Genomic DNA, 20539 nt, shown 5'->3' on the forward strand with positions numbered 1-20539 from the left:
GTCTGTGCCATCACCATGTAGTGATCGTAGTCATTCCTCATCCCATAGAATATTTACTCGTGCCCCCCCAGCTAGTGCTGCTGTTATAGCGCTCTTCTACAGGGGAGAAGATGCGGTAGATGGTCCTTACTGCCATGAATCATTGTTGGAAGCAAAGTCTGGACACCCTGTATGACGGCAAGCAGGAGAGTTTATTACGCACAGCGCTAGTGGAGTGTCACTTCGCTTATCAGGCTCGGTGGACGCTGCTAGACAATAGGTTACAATTGATTGTATAGTATGCTGATGGGCAGAGGGAAGCAATGGCATGAGTGCTTCCCAAGCCTGGAAGCTTCTAGCAGCAAGACAAAATAAGCACAATAAGCCATGGATCTAAGAAGGTTACACAATGTCTCTGCCCATAGCTTACAGAACACCTTACCACTGATACCACAGGTGGTTTTCCTGAACAAGTTACTTAAACAAAGCAGACATCTAATGACAACTATGTTTCTATTGGAGTAAGGATGCGTCTACAGGAGTAATGATGGTGCCTTTGCATGGGTATAATCCATGGGTGCTTATCTAGAAGATTAAAGTAAAAGACAGTAGCAGTATATAGAACTTGCACTTTTGTTTTTATGTACCATCCTGGGATAGTGGATGGCAGGAAGCCGCATCTCTGTTCTCACATACAGGGCCTCTTCTTGGAATGTGGTTGCTGGGTCACCTATCCCTCCCTCCAAACTCCAAGGCTCTGTCGGAGTTAGGACAACCTTCCCTGGGTCTTGTGGGTGAGATGTAGGGGGCCCAAGTGGGTGTAAGCTTCCACTCATGCTAACTGGGTTTCTGAACTACGGGTTTATAGGCCTACTCCAGACTTTAGAATTCGAATAGGGCATCTAAGCAGAATGCCATAATCTGCCTTAGAAATTTCCATCCTACAATCATGAACAAAAGGAGTTCGGTATACAGAGCAGTGGTGGGCCCACTTGCCCCAACAGGCCATATCTGTTGCTGCCGACTCCACTCTCACCTATGCCATTCTAAATAGGGTTGGTACAATTTAATTTTTTAATATAATTTCAACATATAATATTCTGGTATACACATTTGGTTTATTTTTTATCACTTTAAGGCTACGTCTACACGTGCACCCAACTTCGAAATAGCTTATTTCGATGTTGCGACATCGAAATAGGCTATTTCGATAAATAACGTCTACACGTCCTCCAGGGCTGGCAACGTCGATGTTCAACTTCGACGTTGCTCAGCCCAACATCGAAATAGGCACAGCGAGGGAACGTCTACACGCCAAAGTAGCACACATCGAAATAAGGGAGCCAGGCACAGCTGCAGACAGGGTCACGGGGCGGACTCCACAGCAAGTCGCTCCCTTAAAGGGCCCCTCCCAGACACACTTTCATTAAACAGTGCAAGATACACAGAGCCAACAACTAGTTGCAGACCCTGTATATGCAGCACGGACCCCCAGCTGCAGCAGCAGCAGCCAGAAGCCCTGGGCTAAGGGCTGCTGCCCACGGTGACCACAGAGCCCCGCAAGGGCTGGAGAGAGAGTATCTCTCAACCCCCCAGCTGATGGCCGCCATGGAGGACCCCGCTATTTCGATGTTGCGGGACGCGGATCGTCTACACGTCCCTACTTCGATGTTGAACGTCGAAGTAGGGCGCTATTCCCATCCGCTCATGGGGTTAGCGACTTCGACGTCTCGCCGCCTAACGTCGATTTCAACTTCGAAATAGCGCCCAACACGTGTAGACGTGACGGGCGCTATTTCGAAGTTACTGCCGCTACTTCGAAGTAGCGTGCACGTGTAGACGCAGCCTAAATGTTCAGAGCTGCAGGAAGTTATATGTACTGGACAATAAATATATAATGAGAGTAAACTATTAAGATTCAAAAATCAAGTCTTATAACTGCTAAAATGCAAACTGTCAACATCCTGTGTTAAAATTTTACCTTTAAATCAAGCCCTAATAAGTTTTCAAGCCATCTGTTTGTTACTTTGCCCATCTGTACATTTTGATTATTATTGATGGAAATGGTTTGTGAAGGGTGAAATTGATGTTTTGTCAATCTTTACCAAGAAGAATCTAAGCATTCCAAGTCTAATTATAAATCAGGAGTAACTCCGTAGAAGACAGTGGGGTTACAGAAATGTACCATTAAAATTAGGTCTCTGATATCTGATGATTTAGAGAGTAAAGGTCACTTCAACATCTGACTCACCCACTAAGAATCATCTTAGGAAACCCTCACTCTAGAGCCAAAATATTAGTTAAGCTTAGAATTAGGTGCAGTCAAATAACTTTTTGGTGGCAGTTCTTGAAACGTATAGAAGAGTTTGTCTAGAAAATTTGTATGGGTGTTATTGAAATGACTTACACATTGTGATGGGGTTCAGGGGTCCCCATGCACTGCACCCTGGCCGCAGGCAGGAGTGACTCTCACTCAGCAGGTAGAATAGGAAGTTTATTAGGCGACAGAGGCCCAGTTTCTCACAGCAGAGTCAGTGCAGCAATCAGAGAAAGTCATTCCAACCCGTCCTGGGGAGAGGAGCCCGAGGGGTGCCCCTCTGGGGTGTAGCTTCCCCCTCGCCCCGCTGGCTGCCTTCCAGCTCCCTCTCCCCTCCCACTTCCAACTGCCCCCTCTGATTCAAACCCAGCTCGGCTCCTCCCTCCTCTTTGTTCAGGGCAGAGGTGTTACCTGCCAGCCTAGGTTATAGCCCCAGGGTCATCCTTAGCCTCTGGGAGCTGCTCTGCTTGTCTCACACACATCCAGCCTGAGTCTCACACATGCACTCCTCCCACTCCATCACACACATACACTATTCTATACATACAGCAGATCCTGAAACAAGAGATTATGCTTATTGGTAACGTTTAGTCCTAAGAAGCTGCCCCATTTTACCTTGAAATACTTGAACTTTATTAGAAGACCACATCTGTTGAACAACTTGAGTTTTCAATCCTATGAGTCACTTGCAACAGGTCTCACTGAATAGTACCGCACACAAATACCTGTACTTGGTTTCAGAACATGCAGTTGGTTCTCATATTACTTCATCTTGGTTAACAGTTATCTTTGCAAGACAGATACCATTTTTCTTTCTTCTGCTGTAGGAGTTTATAATACTGTCTTTTTTTTTTTACAGCAAAACAAGGTAATTGTATTTTGATCTAACCCTTTCAATCAGGCTTCTAGCAAATAAAAATGAACATTGGAGGCCTTTTTAATTAGAAAATTAATCTTGGACCTATTTTGTTCAAGCTTACATATCATATGTGCTCATTTGTACACATCCAGTCATATAACAAATATGGGAACCTGTGGTATGACAACCTATAAGTTGTGATGCTGCCGTTTTGACCTCTACTGTTAAATCATTTTGATTGCTGGTTTGCTGTGCCTGTAATATGCTGTAGCCATGTTTACCATTCATGCTTCTGGGAATGAAATAGTAATGTGTTGGGTTTTTTTCCTCCTCCTCAGAGTAATGAAATGGGAGAGCTGCAGAGAATACGGATGAAAGATGAAATTCGAGAATACAAGTTCCGAGAAGCAAGACTTCTTCAGGATTACACAGAGCTTGAAGAAGAAAATATCACTTTGCAAAAACTGGTGTCCACACTGAAACAGAACCAAGTAAGCACAGATGAGATCTTAGAGGATAGACTAAAAATGTACAACAGAAATTGACTTAAAACTGCATAATTTGACCTAGTTTAAATTAAGCTGGTACAAGATTTTTCGTATCTTGCTGGTTATTGTAAAATAATAATCTTGGGAAACTATGGCATTGGAAATCTTCCTGAATTGCTGAATTGAACCCAAGTTTCCATGACAAGCTGAAATTCCACTGCAACTGACTGTAAGCAAGATTGCTCTCTGCTGAGTACATGAGCACAACCCCTACTGATGTCAAAGAGCTGGTCAGACCCACTTATACATATATGACATTTAGAAATGCTACTCTGACAAATGTAAATTTTTCTGTGAAAAATGTTATTGTTGGTGAAATAGTCAAGAAACCTGGTGTCTCGGTGGTTGAACAAAACATGTTCTGTCAAAAATGTGATCTTGTAAGTAAATCAGTAAATATACAATTCAGGTGGTTAAATTGCCAATATTTTTCTTCTTTCAAACACAGTCCGTGCCAGCAGTAGACTACAAATTATAAGGCAATGCATTAATTTTTAACAGATTGTAATTACTTCCTGCCTCCATAACATGAAATTCCTTTTTAAATCCTAAAATGCTCAACTGGATAGTTAGGGTTTTTACTGAGTATTCAAGATTGCCACTATTTTTAGTGGGAGTTTGTTAACAAAGCTATCTTGTTGCCATCAGGATTTGCAGTGCTATTTCATCTAACTATTGCTAATATTTTACCCATCGTAACATTTTGAGAATTGAAGCACTTAGAAAAACAAGATAGCACAACAGGGGACATGGCTATCAGAGAGCCAGATTCCTAAGCTGTGGCTGCACTACAAAAATAAGTTTGAAGTTGCTTACTTCAAAGTACAACTTTGAAATAAGCAACTTTGAAGTTGAGCATCTACACATACCCTACTTCGAAGTTAAACTTTGAAGTAGGGCACTACGTTCCCAGGAATGGAGTAAGGACTTAGAAGTTGGGGTCCTTACTTTAAAGTTAACTTTGAAGTAAGGGAAAATGTGTATAGACACTCTGCTGGCTACTTCAAAGTAATGCCTAACTTCGAAGTTAACTTCAAAGGTAGCTCCTGGTGTAGATGTACCCCAAGTTTCCTTTCCTTCCCCCTCCCCCCTTACCCCATGTGTGACAGCCCCACCCCTGTTATTCCACCCCACCTTGACATAAATTTCTAAAATTTCCAGCAGATTGGTTTTCCTCAGAGAGGTATTATACAGGCCACTGTATTTCTCCTTTGAGGCACAGGTGATATTTTCACTGGCTTCATGGGAATGACGTGCACAGATCATGGAAAACTAGATCCCTGAATGGGCTGTCATAGCTTCCACCAGAAGAAAACTATTCACAAGTGTTTATTTCTGTTACAACACCTCACTCTTAATGAACCTGAATACTGAGGCTTCATAAAGAATAAAAAATAGTTGGTGTATTTTGATTGACTTTAAAGAAGCAGTATTTTTGAATCAAATCTTTTCAGTATGCTCTTAAAACTAGTAAAATATTTTGAAATTTCATAAGAGATTGGTCCTGCATATACTTAAATTTATTAAATCATGTATTACTGAGTCCTTTGATATTTTATTATCACATCTTTTTTAGCATTTGGAAAAAGTATCTGAGAAAAATGGTAATGTAAAAGCTAGCTACTATTCACAGAAATCTGTTTTTCATGAGAATTTCTACTGTATGCAGCTTATGTGTATAATCAGGAGAATAGAGATATTAACTACTCCACAAAACAACTGTAACACAGACTTTTGACCACTGAATCCAAATCTCAGAATCCAGGGTAAATCTCCAAATTTTCAAAAAAATTCCCAATAAAATCGGTCACTATCTTTTCTGATCTGTTTTATCTGCACTGAGCAATCTGAAGGTTTCAGTTCTAAAGACTGGCTGTTATCCAGCTCCCAAATAAAAAGTCCTCAACTGTCCACTGAGTACCCAAGCCAAAAAGAACTTGCTATAATTGCTAGGGACCCATTCCTTTTACATTCTTATATTTAAATTCTGCTTTTTAAATGTTTGTGTAGACACCAAATGAAACAACATTTCAAACCAGGCATGGAAAATGCAGCTGGTACTGTCTGCCAAATTGTATGAATTAGAAATGTTTTTTCACACAGGAATTTTTCAACATTTGCTTGAAAACCAATTTCTTCCCTCCTCTGTCAAAAGACATCATTGTACTATTGAATCTGAGCTTTTTAATCTGAATTTTAAAATTTAAAATATTAAAGGAATATTATTAAATTACAAACATACCACTATGGCCGTGGCCACACTATCTCTTCCTTTTGGAAGAGGCATGTTAATGAGGGATTTCGGAAGATGCTAATGAGGCATTGAGATGAATATGCAGTGCCTCATTAGCGTAATGGCGGCCATACATGATTCAAAAGTGCCGCTTTGAAAACGCATGCCACCTGTATAGCCAGGGGCCTTTTGAAACGACCCCCTATTTCAAAAGCCCCTTCTTCCTAAAACCAAACAGGAAAAAGGGGCTTTCAAAATCAGGGGGTCCTTTCGAAAGACTCTGAACTACGCGGTCGGCATTCATGCCAAAAGTGGTATTTTCAAATTTCACGCGGCCGCCATTATGCTATTGAGGCATTGCATATGCATGTCAGTGCCTCATTAGCATGGTCCGAAATCCCTCATCAACATGCCTCTTCTGGAAGGGAGGGGTAGTGTGGCCACAGGCTATTTGTTTAAAGCTACCATTTTAACAAGTAGGGCTGACTGGAAAATGGAAATGTTAATTTATCTTTCTGTCAGAAAATTGTCTGGTTCTGGTATATAATGAACAAAAAACTCTATAACTGAAATTGATTAGTGAAAAATATTTTTCTCTTGGTTTTATTTTTTAAGTGTTTGTATTTAACGGGACGTTGTGTATGGTCAGTTTGCATAGTATGGTCAGTAAGTTTCCGTTTGATTTTTACCAGTGTCTTGTACATCAACAAGAAAGTGGAAAAAAAATGGAACATTATTTCCTGTGCATTTTAAATGATGACTAGTTAAAGACACAGAACCCGTTCAGGGGATTCTGGGGGCAGGTGAAGTGCCAGACAATACTTTTAACTTTCTCTGACCTCTGCCTTCTCTCCCCTACACCTCCCGCTTTAAACCACTTGCATGACACGAGCGAAATAAATATCTGCCCCTTTATTGTACATACAGTTTGAGAATTGCTGCTAATAAATTAATTTTGTTATGGTGAAAAAAGAACCAAGTATAAACCTATTTTGTTTGGATTTAATATCTTGTATTTTTGCTGCCACCTTTTGTGTCACTGACAGAAGAATCAGAATTCCAGTATTGCTGGGTGACTCAAGCAATTATTCTTGTCAAAAACATACCTGTGTCTTAACTGATCAGGTGCTTATTCTAGCATAAGAACCTTTCTCATTGCTATTCAGTAGCCGGGGCTCACTCTCACACTGTAGAAGCTAGTGAGACTGTCTCCTGTGTTTTTGCCCATGTCTGGTGCAGCAGATAGCATCTCCATTTCCCCCCTACAGCAAGTTGTTACAGCTGTGATGGGATGAGTCACTCTCTGCCTTTCTAAAATCTTAGTAGTTACTTAGGAGGAGTAGCTGCCATTTTCCTCAGCCATGCTAGCATGCTGCATGTAGAGCTGCCTGGCTGCTCTGTGAGGAAGTGAGAGATTTATCTATCAGTAAAAACTAGAGTGACCAACACCAGCTCAGCAGGGGAAGAATTTCATTCTGGCCTGTTAAAGGACTGGGAGACCAGGTGTCAGTGCCTTAAAATGGAATCTGTATCCCATGCTTGACCACTGCTATTATATTTTTGGATTGTTGAAAGTCTATCTCTATTTTAAAATTGCTGCCACTTCAGGACATCTTGCAGTTCCAACAAGTTGGGTTATTAGTCTGTCCTTTCATTTGTGAAATAAAACCTCACTGAATGATCTTAAAACAAACCTTTACCTCTCTACAGAATAGAAAACTTGACACACTGTGATTGCCTCAGAAAAGTTAAATACCACAGTGACAGACTCCTTAGAAATACCCATGTTTGATTAGCCAAACAGTATAATTAGCCTCTATCGACACACAATGCCAAAATATGCCAAAATTACTTATACCTAATAATAGAAGTGTATTTCCTGTTGTAGCTTCAGGTCAAAGACTATTCTTCCATCCTGATTCTTGCCTCTTGAAAACATGTGCAGTGCAATATAAAACTGAAAACTAATACAATGGGGTACATGACATACACGTTTCTTCATGAATTTCCTCAGCATGAGGCTCTTTGCAACTACAGGCAATGGCTGGTCTAAGTAATTTTTGGCTATTTAGTGCCTAGTTCAATCAGGCTAATGAGTGGCAGGTTTTTAAGCTCCAAGTTTTAGTGTTATGAATGTCCTTTGTCTTGTCTAATTCAGGTTGAATATGAAGGTTTAAAGCATGAGATTAAACGATTTGAGGAGGAGACAGTATTGCTTAATAGCCAGCTAGAAGACGCCATCCGATTGAAGGAGATTGCCGAGCATCAGCTGGAGGAAGCCCTGGAGACGTTAAAAAATGAAAGGGAGCAAAAGAACAATCTGAGGAAGGAACTCTCCCAGTATATCAACCTCAACGATAGCATGTACAGTAGCCATATTAATATATCAGTAGATGGATTAAAGTTTTCAGAGGATGGGAGCGAACCTAATAATGATGACAAAATGAATGGGCACATCCATGGGCCTCTCGTGAAACTGAATGGAGATTACCGGACTGCCACAGTTAGGAAAGGAGAAACTCTGCACCCAGTCTCTGATCTTTTCAGTGAGCTCAACATATCAGAAATGCAGAAACTGAAGCAGCAACTCGTGCAGGTAAGAGCTCAGCTTTTTCACCTGGTGACGCCAGTCTGTACTGCTACTGACTGATTCACTTGTCTATGATCATATTCCCGACCGTGTATTTTACCTGCTCTTAGTTTTCTGCCTGGGTGTTTTCTAATTTCCACATCTCTAGGGGAAGAAAAGTTCAATTGAGAGAATAGGGTACGTTGTGCAAGGCATGAAATGATCAGAAACTAAGGGAAGAGGGGATAAAGGGGTGCAGCAGTGTTTAACGTGTGTGCTGCAGGTGGCAGGAGAGGAGAATTCACAAAGGGTTGCAGGTCTAGCAAAAAGAATAGTTTAAAAATCAAGCCAGGAAACTGAACGGTGCCCTCAAAGCACTGACTTATGAAAGCTGCTCCTCCTGGATAATGGTAGATCTTCAAGAGCTCCTGGGAGGGTGGAGGTGGAGACAGGTGTGGTTCCAAACCACTGGAGAAGGGTATCACAGTGCCCAGAGTGGGTCACAGCTAAGAATTCCAAAATCAGGACAAGCTGTCAGAAAACGGTACCCAAACTGATAGCATATTCTGCAGTTCAATTTTACCACGTGAGTCACAGAAGTCTGCCCCAAATCCTTATATGAGTTTTACCAAGGAGTCACATACAGCCCTGTCAACATCCCAGCCCAGACAAACTGGACTTTAGGATGTCAGGTTATTAAAACCAAAAACACCAAACGTGAGGTTCTTTCAGTCCCAAAAGTACAGTCACTCTCCCCAGTCCCTGGACACTTCAGGATCTCACCAAAAACAGAACTGGAAGCCAATTCTTATTAAAGTAAACTAAAAATGTATTAATTCAGAAAAAAGAAAGAAGTAAGAGTTATTAAAATGTCTAAGCAGATAAGAAACATTACACTTGGTTCAGAATCTGAGTCCACTTGGTAGCAGAGGTGTAATGCCTATTAATTCTCCATAAGTCTCTGAAGGTACGTCTACACAGCAGCCTTATTACGAAATAAGCTATTCTGGAACAATGCTGCTACACACACACACACAAAAGTGCATTTCAAAATAACACTTGGCTATTTTGAAATACAGCCTCTACACACAATAGAGTCTATTTCGAAATACAGCCATTGGACACATCATGGCTTATTTTGAAACAGGCTCTTTTCCCTGCCTTAAAGGCACCTATTTCAAAATAGCTATTTCAAAATAGATGCTATTCCTCATAGAATGAGTTTTACCAATTTTGAAATAAGCCAACCGCTATTTTGGAATTATTTCGAAATAGCAGTTGCGTTGTGTAGACACTAAGGTAATTACTTCAAATGAACTTTGCTGTGTAGACCTACCCTTAGGGTCCTTCCTAAATTCCTCGGGGTTTTCCCACGGTTGATATAGGGAGATCTATCTTGCATCTGGAATAGTGCCCAGATAGCATCAAGAAAGATCAGACCCGTTGGATCAGTCCCATAAATCCTTATTTATAGCTGCCTGACATAAAGAACCAGTGGGCAGGTGCCTTCCTAGAAGGACAGTCTCACCAAAGAACAGATGAGTCTGTGGCCAGTCCTAAGGGCCTTGCTATGAAGACTGAACGCTTCAGCACTGAGGTTTCGGTCTTTTATATGCATTGTGATAACCACCAAGTGTTTTGTCAAATACTTTTACATTTAAATGTTAAATACATGCTTGTGATCTAAGCACAAACTTATATAGTAGTAGTTGCATATGTAACATAAAGGCAAACGCAAAATGAGAAAAGTTAATTTGGTTACACTGGTACCATCTTAAGAAATGTAGGTAAATATAAACAAATACAATTTAGTGTCTACTCTTGATTTTTGTCAACACAAGTGAACTGCTTATATTTGGAAGTCTAATTAACATTCCTTCATTACTTGCATGCAGTAAATTAGCCTGATTACCTGGCAGTTCCTCTTGGCATGTCTTTAAGATCGCACACAGGTGAACTGATCTGTTAATTTCATCCTGAGCTGGTTTACCAGTGTCAAAGAACATATCCAGGATGACCAGATGTCCTGTTTTTAAAGGGGCAGTCCTGTAATTAACCCATCCTGCTGGTGTCCCAACTATTTTTAAGAAAACAGGCAAATTGTCCTGTATTTTCTATCTCTCTCCCATCTCAGCCCCATCAGTATGGTGGGTCCTGCAGCTGGCCAGATCCTTGCTCCCACTAGTAGTGAGTGTGGCAGGGGGAGCAGACGTCCACTGGCCAGTGAGCCTCGGGGAGAGCAAGGGGGTGGGAGGGTGTTGTGCAAGGCTTGGGGCAGGTGTGGATGCTGCATATGGGGCTGGTTGTACCCCTGCTGGTCTGTCAGCACAGCCAGGCCATGTCTACACTAGCCCCAAACTTCGAAATGGCCATGTAAATGGCCATTTCGAAGTTTACTAATGAAGCGCTGAAATGCATATTCAGTGCCTCATTAGCATGCGGGCGGCCACGGCACTTCAAAATTGACGCAGCTCGCTGCCGCGCAGCTCATCCCAACGGGGCTCCTTTTCGAAAGGACCCCGCCTACTTCGAAGTCCCCTTATTCCCATCTGCTTATAGGAATAAGGGCACTTCGAAGTAGGCGGGGTCCTTTCGAGAAGGACCCGCGTCGGGACAAGCTGCGCGGCGGTGAGCAGCGTCAATTTGCCGCGGCCGCCTGCATGCTAATGAGGTGCTGAATATGTATTTCAACACTTCATTAGTAAACTTCGAAATGGCCACGCAAATGGCCATTTCGAAGTTTGGGGCTAGTGTAGACACAGCCCCAGTGTGCTAGTTCTCACCAGCAGGATCTTGCCCCCATCCCATTTCTGGCTGGCAGTGGCTGCACGCTGTGAGTTGTGGCTGGTGAGTGCAGATGGGCACCAGGCTTCATTCAGTTACCTGTTGCCTCTTTTGTCCACCCATTAGTCCTCTAGGTGCTCCACCTCTTCCTGTCCTCTTCCTGCTTTGTCCTCTTAGCCCTACTGCTCCTCCATGTCCCGACCAGCAGGGCTCATCTTGTTTCCAGGGCCCTGCAGAAAACCAGTCCCTGGTCAGACTGTGGCACATGCAGGCCTCAGTACTTCCTACCCAGTGCCCTGAGCCAGAGGATCTTGGGCTGTCCCAGGGCTCAGCCAGGCAGAGGGGCTAGGTCAGTTCAGGGGGTCTGCAACCATGAGGGGCCCATTTAGGGATCTGGGGCAAACAGGAAAAGTAAAAAAAAGGGATGTTGCTTGGTCCTGCCAAGAGGGCAGGGGACTGGACTCGATAACCTCCCAAGGTCCCTTCCAGCTCTATGAGATGTGCATCTCCATATACAAAAAAACAAAACAGCAAGAAGAGACATTTTTTTCAAATTCAGTTACAAAATCAATCCTTCAAGAGCCGCAATGCAGGTGAACAGGAGACGGTCCTCAATAAATAACCTCAAACTGGGCTTTTTGTCACCCCTATTTTAAGAACAGCGCAGGCACGCACACAGTTATTTGTACCAGTTTTACTTTGGAGTTATTTGTCTGAATAAACCCAGACCCACAGACATCCTTACGAATTTGGGTGCCCTGTGCAGACCAAGCACCTGTGCCCTCTTTCCCTGCTGGGGAGCTACAGACCATCTCTGCAGGGTGTGGGGCTGTGCCCTGGGCTGGTCAGGGCAGGATCAGGACAGGGAGGCTGGTGGGGAAGCAGGTGGAAAAGGGAGCAGTGCAGCCCACCAGAGCTATGGGTGGGGAGGCGGAGCAGAGGGGCAGTGGGTTTGGGGCCACCAGAGCTGAGCGGGGAGCCATCAGAGCAAGGTGTGGGGATTCAGCCACTGGGCTGGAAGGTGGAGCCGGTGGGGGAGCTGCTGAACTGAGGGGTTGGGCCATGAAGCAGGGAGGCAGAGCAGGCAGTCCAGGGGTCAGGAATTGGGATGTCTGCATCAAGGAGGAGGAATGGAGGCTAGGGGATCGGTGCTGCTTGAGGCAGCACTAGGCACACGCAGGGGCCGTATAGGGCCCTACTTTATTTGGAGCAAAGCGGTGGCCCAAATTTAGTTGTGCTCTGGAAGCAGCTGTGTATGCCTTGGGATGGCCCCGTCAGGTCCCAGTAAGGGTGGTGATTGGATGAGCAAGTATGTAATCTCTGTAAAAGGGCCTGGAAGAGAGAGATTAAAGGCCAAGGCAGGGCAAAGGCACAAGACCAGAAGAAGGCACATGAGCAGCTAACTCACTTATAGATATTAGGAAAAACATTATAACTATATTAGTGGTTAAGCACTAGAATAGGCTTCCAATGGAGGTTGTGGTATCCCAGTTGTTGCAGGTTTTTCAGGAACAGTTGGGACAAACAACTGCAGGAGCAGTTCAGGTTTACTTGACCCTGCTTCAGTGCAGGAGGTTACACAAGACGACCTCTCAAGGTCCCTTCCAGCCCTGCATGTCTATGATTCTATGATTCTCACTTTTTCCAGACTGCTTTCACTTCTAGAATCCATTTCCTTTTGCGGAATATGTTAGGGCCACATTCTGGTATCATGACACTGGTTCAGTAACATCTTACTCCCTTTTACTTCAGTGTGACTATCTGTGGATTAAGGTGATTAACCCTTCGTGTATGTATACTCAGTTCTGCTTCTGTTTTCCCTCTCCGACCTTCTTCAGTGTCCATAACACTCCCAGTACTTTTCTATCCAAGAAAATGAGATTAGACATCAGGTTTCATCATGGAAGTTTGCTATTCAGAAGTTCCTCTCATTTTCCATCATTGGGTTATGGTTAAACTTGTCTTGTTAACAAAGTAAACAACGATAAATTTGATTCCCCTAGTTCAGTATGAACAATTGACTCACAGTGGGGAAAAATATGTCAAAAACTGAAATCCTTGTAGAGAAATATGCAGTGAGAAACACACACAGTTCATTTGGGTTGTTTTTTAGTTTTACACAATGGTAAAAGTAGTAAACTACTAATTTTGTTGTCCAAAAAAAAACCCCAAATTAGACTTAAATGTAACACCCTATTTCTAGAAGTCTGCTGTGGGTGGAAGAAAAACCTAGCAGATTATAGGAAGAAAAATACAAATAGTTTGCTGAGAAACAGCAGAAAAAGTCATTAATATTCAGGAGTTTGCTGTTGCTTTCTTTTTAAGCATGCATTAGTAACTTTAAGACTCAGTAACATACTAGTGCCATCTTGTATTATAAAGCTAACTAAAATACATTTTATTGATCACATTGAGGTCTTTAAATTTCTCACCTTGTATTCCAGTTAATACATGAATTCCAGACACACGATTCTTAACACTCTCCTTTTGTACCTGCAAACAGATAATTCTCTCCATCCACCTATCCCTTTATTTTGCCAGTCTGAAATTTTTCGAGAGAAACTATTTTTCTAGAACTGATTTGTGTTCTTCAGAGTCATCATAAAGATTCCCATTAATTTCCTTCACCACAGAAGATGTCTGCATTGAGCAATAATGTGGTAACAGAGGATTGTTTCTTATTAGTTTAAGCAGTCATGGGCACCGGAATACAGTAACTCTCATTCATGATGGAACTAATGGCGTGGGGGTGGGTGGGGTGCTGTAGTACCTTCTGCCTTGAAGTGGTTTAAATTATATGCAGGGTTTACAGTTTGTTCCACTGATTCTGAACACACTTCCCCCCCACAACCCAAAGCACCGTTTCCACTCACATTTTTTCATTAATCTCTCTTCTGCACACTCGTTGTATGACTATTTTGAATTAATTTACATTTTAAAAAATTGCAGTCCATATTTACAAAAAAACCAACCCAACCCGCCCCCCTAATTTCCTGAGTACAGGCCTGTGGCAAACCAATGTTCCACTAAAGAATCTTAGATGATTAGGGTTTGAAGAGACATTAGGAGGTCATCTAGTCCAACTCCCTGCTTAAAGCAGGATGAACCCCAACTAAAAAGGGTTCAATGAAAACTAGACTGAGAAGAGAGATTTGCAGGGAGCAGAAGCCTTCCATGATACAAATCTCTGCAGGGGTTGGTCTAGGAACAATGAACCAAGAGTATGAGCCAACAAAGGAAGGCTGGTTGGAAGTTCTGTGTTGTAAACTACAGGTTGAACCTCTCTCATCTGGCACCCCCTTGGGACCTGACTAGTCTGGACTTGAGAATTTTCCAGACGACGGGAGGTCAGTATTGCCTAGCAGCATTACTAACACTTCCCCTGCTTACTGGGCTCTTAGAAGACATGTAGGGGTAAGTTACAGCTAAATAACAGCACAAAACACTGAGAGCCAAGACTCGTGGCTGTAAACAAGTTTTATAGGCCCACGGGAAACTCGGCCACACCCACGGTAAATGGTCATCTGGCTAACTAAAAATCATGCTGGATTACTGAGTTTGCCAGATGAGAGTGTTCCAGATTAGAGAAGTTCAACCTGTCTGGGTGTTTTTAATAAACTAGACACTCAAAAAAGGCAGGGCTGACCAAAAATGCTCCCAGCATGTAGTCTGATGAACAGAGGAGAAGGGGGAGAGTAAGGTCGCGGCAGAGGCCAAGACTGAACTGAAGAAGATCTTGCTATAGCCATGGAATTTGACTAACCTCTTCAGTAGCCTTAGATTAGAATGGGAACTAAAATTACTAACAATTTTGTATGTTCAAGGATGTGCATATGCTGTTTATGTTGTACAAGAAATGAAGAAAACTGTACTAAAGTTTGTCCCCGGTTTTTCTGCTTATATATTCAGCGAGTTAAAGAGAGAGCAATTTTCTCCCTTCTGCTTGCACATACAAGATTTAAGCCAGATTTTTAAAGAGTTGCTTTAAAGTGGCTGCTGTTTGTCCACCTACAGTATTGTATCTGCTGCTGACTACGACTACGTCTACACGTGAAGCCTACATCGAAGTAGCCTATTTCGATGTGGCGACATCGAAATAGGCTATTTCGATGAATAACGTCTACACGTCCTCCAGGGCTGGCAACGTCGATGTTCAACATCGACGTTGCGCAGCACCACATCGAAATAGGCGCAGCGAGGGAACGTCTACACGCTACAGTAGCACACATCGAAATAAGGGTGCCAGGCACAGCTGCAGACAGGGTCACAGGGCGGACTCAACAGCCAGCCGCTCCCTTAAAAGGCCCCTCCCAGACACACTTGCACTAAACAGCACAAGATACACAGAGCCGACAACGAGTTGCAGACCCTGTGCATGCAGCATGAATCCCCCGCTGCAGCAGCAGCAGCCAGAAGCCCTGGGCTAAGGGCTGCTGCACACGGTGACCATAGAGCCCCGCACAGGCTGGAGAGGCAGCGTCTCTCAACCCCCCAGCTGATGGCTGCCATGGAGGACCCCACAATTTCGACGTTGCGGGACGCGGATCGTCTACACGGTCCCTACTTCGACGTTGAACGTCGAAGTAGGGCGCTATTCCGATCCCCTCATGAGGTTAGCGACTTCGACGTCTCGCCGCCTAACGTCGAAGTTAACTTCGAAATAGCGCCCGACGCGTGTAGCCACGACGGGCGCTATTTCGAAGTTAGTGCCGCTACTTCAAAGTAGCGTGCACGTGTAGACACAGCTTACGAGTGCAAAAATAAAGGCCAGGTTTTAAAATCAGACATATAAACCATCTATCATACCCTTAGCCCTTTACTTTGATAAATGTAGGCTTCCCAGTTATAAGACAGTAAGAGTCTGAACTGCACTTGAGAACACTGAATGAACATTAATCATATTACTATTTTTTAAATAAACTCTTTAAAAACCTCTTTTTCCCATATAAAGTTTGCTGAAGTGATTTGACTCTTCCCAGTCTTGCCTGGGGAGATACCTATGGTGGTGGTGGTGGGGGAAAATGCTTTTTAAAAGGCTCTTAGAAACAGGACTCCCTGATTTCTCTGAATTAGTAATTCTGGCTCCCATAAAACAAAGCTGGAACTGGCATTTTTCTCCAAATACATATTCAGGGATCTGGGAAGCTGCAACTGTGGCTACCAAACAGCACACTAAGCCATTCATAATATAAGCTGCTCACAATCCAGAGTCTAATCCTGTGGATATTGCAATTACTGTCAAAACACTCGTTAAAATCACTCACATCAGGGTAGACCCTTCGTTTTGTACCTTCCATTGCATCACCAGTTCTGATCTGGATGAAGACACACAGGAAAATTTACATTTTTTTTTCCAATGTATGACAATTAGAATCTGAATGGACCAAACTAAATTAACCAAATTCCTTTACATTAAGATGTTGGGGTTTAAATCCATTGGGAGAATGGCTGTTCTCCATGACACCATCTCTTTTTTAACCTCAAGATTCCTCTGTGGAAACTTAGGACCAGATTAATATAGCTCAAAGCCAATGGCCAAACTACTCTTGCTTGCTTTCACCTACACTTTTGACTGATGAGATGATGTGATCAAAAAACTTTATAGCGCATGTACAGATTCCTGGCTTTTGATTGATACAATTTGTGTCCATTCCCAGGTTTGTAATAGAACCAGTTTATTAGCCTTCAGGGTGCACTGCAATGACTACATTTTCTCCCTTGTGCTTGAGGAGATGAGTGTTGGGTAAAGTACATAGTGGTGGAGTGGACGTCTGAAGATTGTATGTGTGCTGTAATTCCTATTGATTAGTGGCCGCATGACTTCATTTGATCTGGGGAAGTTCTTGCATCTGTTCAATGTTTTCTTTTTTTTTTTAAGTTTGTCACAGATAGCCAGAGCGCTGATAGGAGTCTTTTTTCACCATTGATAAAAATTTAAATAGATAAATAATGATGGTGGAAGAACAGCAGAGTTTTTCCACAGAAAAGTCTAATAAAGTCATACAAGTAGCAAAGAAGTGTGTATCATGATGCATTATATCATGAGGTAGGCTGAATAATGTGTGATAACTGATTAAAATTCAGATATCATAGTTTGGGATAAATCTGATGTTTAGTGAGACACCATTCACCCTCAATTTAGGTGGCTGAGCAGAATTGTTAGGGGAGTAGGTAGCTCTTGATGAAATAAGCACTAATAATAAGAAATAATGGCCATCTACCATTACATTACTGCAAGTGGGAGCAGGGGGTGAGATTGTCAGAAACTCTAAGGCAGTGGTTCCCAACATGGGGTCCATGGACCCCTGGGGAATAATGAGGGTATTGCAGGGGGTCCATGAAAAAATAAATACTAAATAAAAATGGTCATAGAACGTAGAATTGGCTTTGATGGGTGTCCGTGAAGGGTTTGAGTGGTGATTAAGGGTCCATGAATGGTCTAGGGGGTGTGACTGGGGGTCTGCACTAGTGAAAAAGGTTGGGACCCTCTGCTCTAGGGGATTTATTTGTATAGCTACAATTTAATTGTTAAAATCAATGGCTGATGTGTCTAAATATTCTTGGGTTCTTTGAAAACCTCAACTAGGTTACCTAGTTGGAGGAAAAAATGCTATTGTCAATGGTTGGTTACCAGAACACAAACAAGTGAAGATTGAGAAATGGCCTGTCTTTGGCCCACAAAGTACCATTTGCAGTAGGGGACCCATGGATGCCCTGTCCCTCCTGGCCTTTCCCTTCCCCTCTCTGACATCTTGCCATCAACTGACTCTCTGGGCCCATGACCTCCTCCACCTATAATCCTCCAAATTTCAGCAAATGGTATTGCAACCTGGTGCAGAGGGTTTCAGTGCCTTTCGTGTTTTTCCCAGAAGCCCCTCTGCCATGATAGAGGAGGCCAGGATGAATCTGAGTGAAAGGCATTTTAGTATGACACACACAGTCAAAGCACCACTCAAGTTTGGCTTGGCCTAAAAAGTCAGGCTGTGGCATAGGCTTCATGGCCAAAGGGTCTAAATCTCTTAGTTTAATTCCCTTCTTCATCATATCATTCTAGGTGGAAAGAGAAAAAGCTATTCTCCTGGCCAACCTCCAGGAGTCCCAAACACAACTGGAACACACAAAAGGAGCCCTGACTGAGCAACATGAGCGGGTCCACAGGCTCACAGAGCATGTCAATGCCATGAGGGGACTGCAGAGCAACAAGGAGATGAAAGTAGGGCTGGACTGTGAGAAGGGACGAGACTCCGGTGAGGAAACGCATGACTATGAAGTAGACATCAATGGCCTGGAGATCCTTGAGTGTAAATACAAAGTGGCCGTTACCGAAGTCATCGACCTTAAAGCTGAAATAAAGGCCTTAAAGGAGAAATACAATAAATATGTAGAAAACTACACTGAAGAAAAGGCAAAATATGAGAGCAGGATCCAGAGGTATGATGAGCAAGTGACGAACCTGGAAAAATCAACTAAGGAAAGTTATGAGAAAATGAGTCACATGGAAAAAGAGTTGCAAAGGATGACAAGTATAGCGAATGAAAACCATAATACCCTCAACACAGCCCAGGATGAGCTGGTGACATTTAGTGAGGAGCTGGCCCAGCTCTATCATCATGTATGTCTATGTAATAATGAAACTCCCAATAGGGTTATGTTGGACTATTACAGGCAAAGTAGAGTCACCCGTAGTGGGAGCCTGAAGGGACCTGATGATCCCAGGGGGCTCCTATCTCCACGGCTGGCCAGAAGAGGAACAGCGTCCCCGATAGAAGCCAGGACCCCAACTGAGCATGTCTCTAAAGAGAACATGGAGTCTGGCAAAGAGCAGAGTCCAACCAAGACACCTACAGTTTCTCCTGTCATCACAGCTCCTCCTTCATCTCCCGTCTCTGACACCAGTGACATACGTAAAGAGCCAATGAATATCTACAACCTGAATGCCATAATACGGGACCAAATCAAGCACCTACAGAAGGCTGTAGATCGGTCACTTCAACTGTCACGTCAGCGTGCAGCAGCGCGTGAGCTGGTGCCCATGATTGATAAGGACAAGGAGGCCTTAATGGAAGAGATACTGAAACTGAAGTCCCTGTTGAGTACAAAACGGGAGCAGATAGCAACCCTGAGGGCAGTGTTGAAAGCCAACAAACAGGTGAGCAACAGTACTGTCAGTCTGTGGTGATCAGTGTTTTCAGAGCTGATTTATGTGCCTTTCAGCAGGTATTGTGGTAAATGGTTGAAAAATCGACGATTTGTGTTTCCCGTCTGTCGCAATGAGGCTGAGAGTTTTCTTGGCTTTTTTTAACTCCCTCCAATCTTTCTGGATCATCTTTTTGCAGCACCTACCTTGATCTAAAGGATGGACAGAGTGAGTGCCTTGTTGCAGCGTTTGAGACCTCACTATCATTACATGGATCAGCCTGCAACAGAAGGAAAAGGGGAGTAAGAAAGGTATAGCTGGAGCCAAGCCTTAGCATGGCTCCTAATAGGTCTCCTGGTTTGAGAAGAAGCCAGATTTTAAGGGTCACAACCAGACATGGGTCTTCCAAATGGTAACACAATGTGCCATAGTGTTGAAACAGTACGTAACTCCAGGGTGCTTGGGAATAGAAAACCCAATTAATTGCATTTACACAGCCAAGGCTCACAAAGCACTTTACAAAGGTGAGTTTCATGGCCCCATTTTACAGACGGGGAGCCTGAGGCTCAGTTCGTTCCACCACAGACCTGGGTCAGGGTTAGAATACAGGCCTTCTCACTCCCATTCCCCCGCTGTGACCACTAGACTACAATGCCTTCATGCTACCCCGTCAACAGGAGGTGCTCTCTGCTAAACAAATTCAGTGATTTATCCCTTTCTCATCAATGGTAGTTAAATGGCGTAATAACACCTCCTCTCTAACCAGGGGCAAACATTTATTTCTGCAAAGCAGAATGATCAACACAATTGTGGAACTTTCTGATTATTGAACAGCAATGTCTGTTCATGTAATACCAATGAGTAGAGTACACAACTTTCATGTGTACGTATATCTCTCATCCAATTTGGATCCTAATTTGTCACTGTAGCTACCTTGCCAGATATAACAGGTCTGGTTTTCCTTTCTGTACTGGTTTTACATCAGTAAAACTATTGATTGGTATGCTGATTTTGAGGAGGTTGGAATTTTTCAAATATTTGTTTTCCAGAAATGCCTTTTTATTGCCACTAACTTCTTTTGTTTGTCATTTTTAAAATAAGACATTTTAAATT

The 20539-nt window shown here is 43.0% G+C and overlaps 1 protein-coding gene across 4 annotated transcripts in view; it reads left to right on the forward strand.

Annotated features, from left to right (window-relative positions):
* The window catches only part of BICD1 (BICD cargo adaptor 1), a 250830-nt gene that overhangs the window by 170487 nt on the left and 59804 nt on the right, over positions 1 to 20539 (forward strand). Inside the window, exons 3-5 of one of the 4 annotated variants that reach the window (XM_074983788.1) lie at positions 3494 to 3646; positions 8095 to 8532; positions 18344 to 19438. In XM_074983788.1, coding sequence (XP_074839889.1) covers positions 3494 to 3646; positions 8095 to 8532; positions 18344 to 19438 — 1686 coding nt within the window. Of the gene's footprint in view, positions 1 to 3493; positions 3647 to 8061; positions 8533 to 18343; positions 19439 to 20539 lie in introns of all 4 variants that reach the window. The other 3 variants (XM_074983789.1, XM_074983791.1, XM_074983790.1) reach the window with 3 other exon arrangements.

The sequence above is a fragment of the Carettochelys insculpta genome, chromosome 1, assembly GCF_033958435.1.
Source record: "Carettochelys insculpta isolate YL-2023 chromosome 1, ASM3395843v1, whole genome shotgun sequence".
Lineage (NCBI taxonomy): Eukaryota > Metazoa > Chordata > Testudines > Carettochelyidae > Carettochelys > Carettochelys insculpta.